This window comes from Arachis ipaensis, chromosome B02 (genome assembly GCF_000816755.2).
Source record: "Arachis ipaensis cultivar K30076 chromosome B02, Araip1.1, whole genome shotgun sequence".
In the NCBI taxonomy this organism is placed as follows: domain Eukaryota; kingdom Viridiplantae; phylum Streptophyta; class Magnoliopsida; order Fabales; family Fabaceae; genus Arachis; species Arachis ipaensis.
The window spans coordinates 6,095,173-6,098,385 of record NC_029786.2 but is presented as its reverse complement, the minus strand read 5'-3'; the positions used below and the strand labels follow the sequence as shown (position 1 = coordinate 6,098,385).

The following is a 3,213-nucleotide window of genomic DNA, read 5'->3' as shown; positions in this document are numbered from 1 at the left end:
GTTGTTGTGCTGCCATACCTCCACCACCTATTCACCTCTCGAAATCCTTCTCTTTTATATTAATTTCTAAAAGATGAAAATGACTTCTGTATTTTTTATACACCAAATTATTTCAGCTACAACAAAATCCTCTAGACAAAAAAAGGATAAAATAAATTCTCATTTTGCATATATTTCAAAGAAAGAATTTTATTTAAAAATCAAATCAGTTTCAATTTTATTATATTCCATATACTCTCACTCATTTTTTGGACATTTTTCCAATGTTTTGATTGTGTTTTCAAAGTTTGAAAAAGAATTAACTTTTATCCAAATGTTTTCAAAGAGTTATAATTTTATCTCTATCCTGAAGTCATTACGATCAATAAATAATCAACATTTTATTTTTAACTTTTTTTGACCTATTTATGCATATACCTTCTTCCAACCACCATGGGTAATGACGGGATTGCAGTTATGGCCTCATATTGAAAAACAATAAACACTTTTTTGTAACAACATACTCCTTGATCATACTTTTTCATACCTTATTGAATGAAAATTACATATGTACAATAACTACGTCAATGTGTTTTATTGCGATAATTTTTTATGACAAACAAGCTACTTAGATTTTTTTTGCTTTTTTATTAAATTATAAAACATAAAGGGGATAAACTAACATTAGTAGTGCTCAATAATTTTAGAAAGATTTTGGTAAGTCTTCTGCCAAATAGACATAGAAATGCCCCATAAGTCCAGTGGTATATTTGTTTTCATGTATAAATTCTGCAGTTAAATTTTCACCATCTTTAATCTTCATAGAGCCCGGTTTTGGATAGCAACCAGACGCTCCAACAGCATAACCTTCTTCATTGCCTGCCTCTTTTCCCGTTCCATATATTGGCTTAATTTCACATAATCTTCTTCCATCCTGAATTAAAAATAAAAAGGCATATATATCTTAATGGTGACGGTATTTTGAAAATTTAACTTCCTACGATGATGATGATGAATCAGAAAATAATCTTATTGTTTTTAAGAAACAAATTTAGGTACATAGTTAAATAAATGTAACTGTTTACGATTAGTAATTAATAGTAAATACTATGCATGAGAATTATGGTAAATATTGAACGTTACCTCTCCATATAATGTTGCATTAACAATTCCTGAATGTACATGAGCAGTAATATAGATGAGACTACCACCTTTTTTCATTGGAATATTTGTTTTCTTAATATGGTAATGTCCTTCATCAGTCTTTTCTGGATTTATAGAATACTCTACCTACAGCAAATTAATTTTTTTTAGATATTTACTAGATAAGTAGATAAATGAACCAATTATTAATACTCATTTTATTTCAAAATAAATATTGCTTGACTAATCGAATACATATCATAATATATCGCTATAGGAAATATATGAAGTATAAGTCTTAGCATTTAGTTAAAACAAAATAATTGTCACTTACCGCGCAATGATGAATTGGTTCGGATCCATTATATGTGACTTGATCAGTAACATCAAGAATATAAAACTTAAGAGGCACTTGCTGTTGATCCCATTCAACCCATGATATTGTATATTTAATAGCAACTTTTCTCTTTTGTTTTTCATTGTATCCCTTTTGTAATTTGCATTGAGACTTCTTCTCGCAACAAAAGATTCCTCCTTTGTAATCACTAGACAATGGTGTTCCATCAACGCCTGTTGTGTTTCTCAAATCTTCACTTTTGACGTTTAAAAGGTCACATCTGCATTGGGAGCAACCTTTCTTGTCTTCTGCACCACGTGTGTCAATGACCAAAATATTGATTAACCATTTCTCTTCATCATACTCCTTTGGAACATCCTCAGGATGCGTACCTACTTCTACTCTAAATGGATCTGGTAGTTCTGTGTTAGTTCTTCGTGCGTCAACTCCAAGACCCCAAGAAATTGAATTAACGAAAGTTTGACATGCACCATCATTTCTCTTAAAATACTTACCGTAATTAGGTTGACTTTCATTAGCATGTTGTGACATGGTGATATTTTCAAAATATCTTAAAACAAAATAATGGTGCAGGTAAGCCTCATATAGTGGTATAGAGTTTCCGTGTTCATCAACTAGTTCGGCTTGTAAATTCTTGATTCCAATGTGGCCTCTTGGAAACTCAACATCGAAAAAAGTTTTTCTACTAACCTTTCCTGGTTCTAGTACGAACGTTTTGGTATAAAAAGTAGTTGTCTTGATATGATTTGGACCTTCAAGTTCTCGTGAGAATGTGATGCTCGATTGTATTACTATAATTGAAAATGATAATATCACCACTTCGCAAATAAACTTCATGTTGACCTGGAAATAATTATGCTTATATGATTAGTAGTGAACAATAATGTTTGTAATGAGATTTATATTATATATGTTTAACATATTCATAAAAACTACGTAAACACATATAGCTTTGAGGAACTCAAATTAAACATTCAAGAAATAAAACATGAATTCAAGAAAAAAACGGAAAAAAAATAATATAACATGCCAGCAAGAGAAAAGGGAAACTACCATATTAGAAAAGGGTCTTTGATATTCAAAAAAATAGAAGATAAATATTTATGGATATAAAGTTCTTGCATTGCCTGCTGCTTTTATAGTAGAGTAATGATCTAAGTTGTACATCAAACTGAATACCAACTCTGATGAATTTTTGCTGTTGAATGCTATTTTTGGTGGAATTTTCAACCATTAGAGCATATTCAACTAATCAAAAACTGTGTTGGTTTTACAAAAAAAAAAAATTGTGTCAATCCAATCTTAATTAGGAATTTATCTTATGAAAAAAGAAAAAAGTTTAGTTAACATTTTCGTTATTGTAATCTAGTTTGTTATGTATTCTTTTTTTTTTATTGTTAGCTAGATACTTTTAACTAAAATCACAAAACACAAATAAATATAAGTAATATTTTTAACTACAATGAGGATAATACCTAAATAGGGTTTACAATATTATACAATACCAAACTTTTTATGATAATTTTTGCTTAATTTATTATTATTATTTTTTTGCATGTTTTCTTGAATAGCTAAAATTATATATGTGTGTCCAGAGAATTTGTTTTTGTAGATCATATATTTTAGCTTTTAATTATTTTTCTTTATTTCTATTTTAGGTAAAATAATTTTTGTTTATGTTATCTTAGAATGTTGTCTATTTTTTTATAATCAATAGAGTTAAAGCTTAGAAA

General features: G+C 28.7%; 1 protein-coding gene across 1 annotated transcript in view; it reads right to left on the bottom strand.

The window, feature by feature from the left end:
- Nucleotides 683–3,213, bottom strand: part of LOC107626699 — an 18,713-nt gene continuing 16,182 nt past the window's right edge. The window contains exons 2-4 of the mRNA XM_016329597.1: nucleotides 1,457–2,323; nucleotides 1,123–1,269; nucleotides 683–913 (exon numbers count right to left, since the gene is read on the bottom strand). Coding sequence (XP_016185083.1) covers nucleotides 683–913; nucleotides 1,123–1,269; nucleotides 1,457–2,323 — 1,245 coding nt within the window. The remainder of the gene's footprint in view (nucleotides 914–1,122; nucleotides 1,270–1,456; nucleotides 2,324–3,213) is intronic.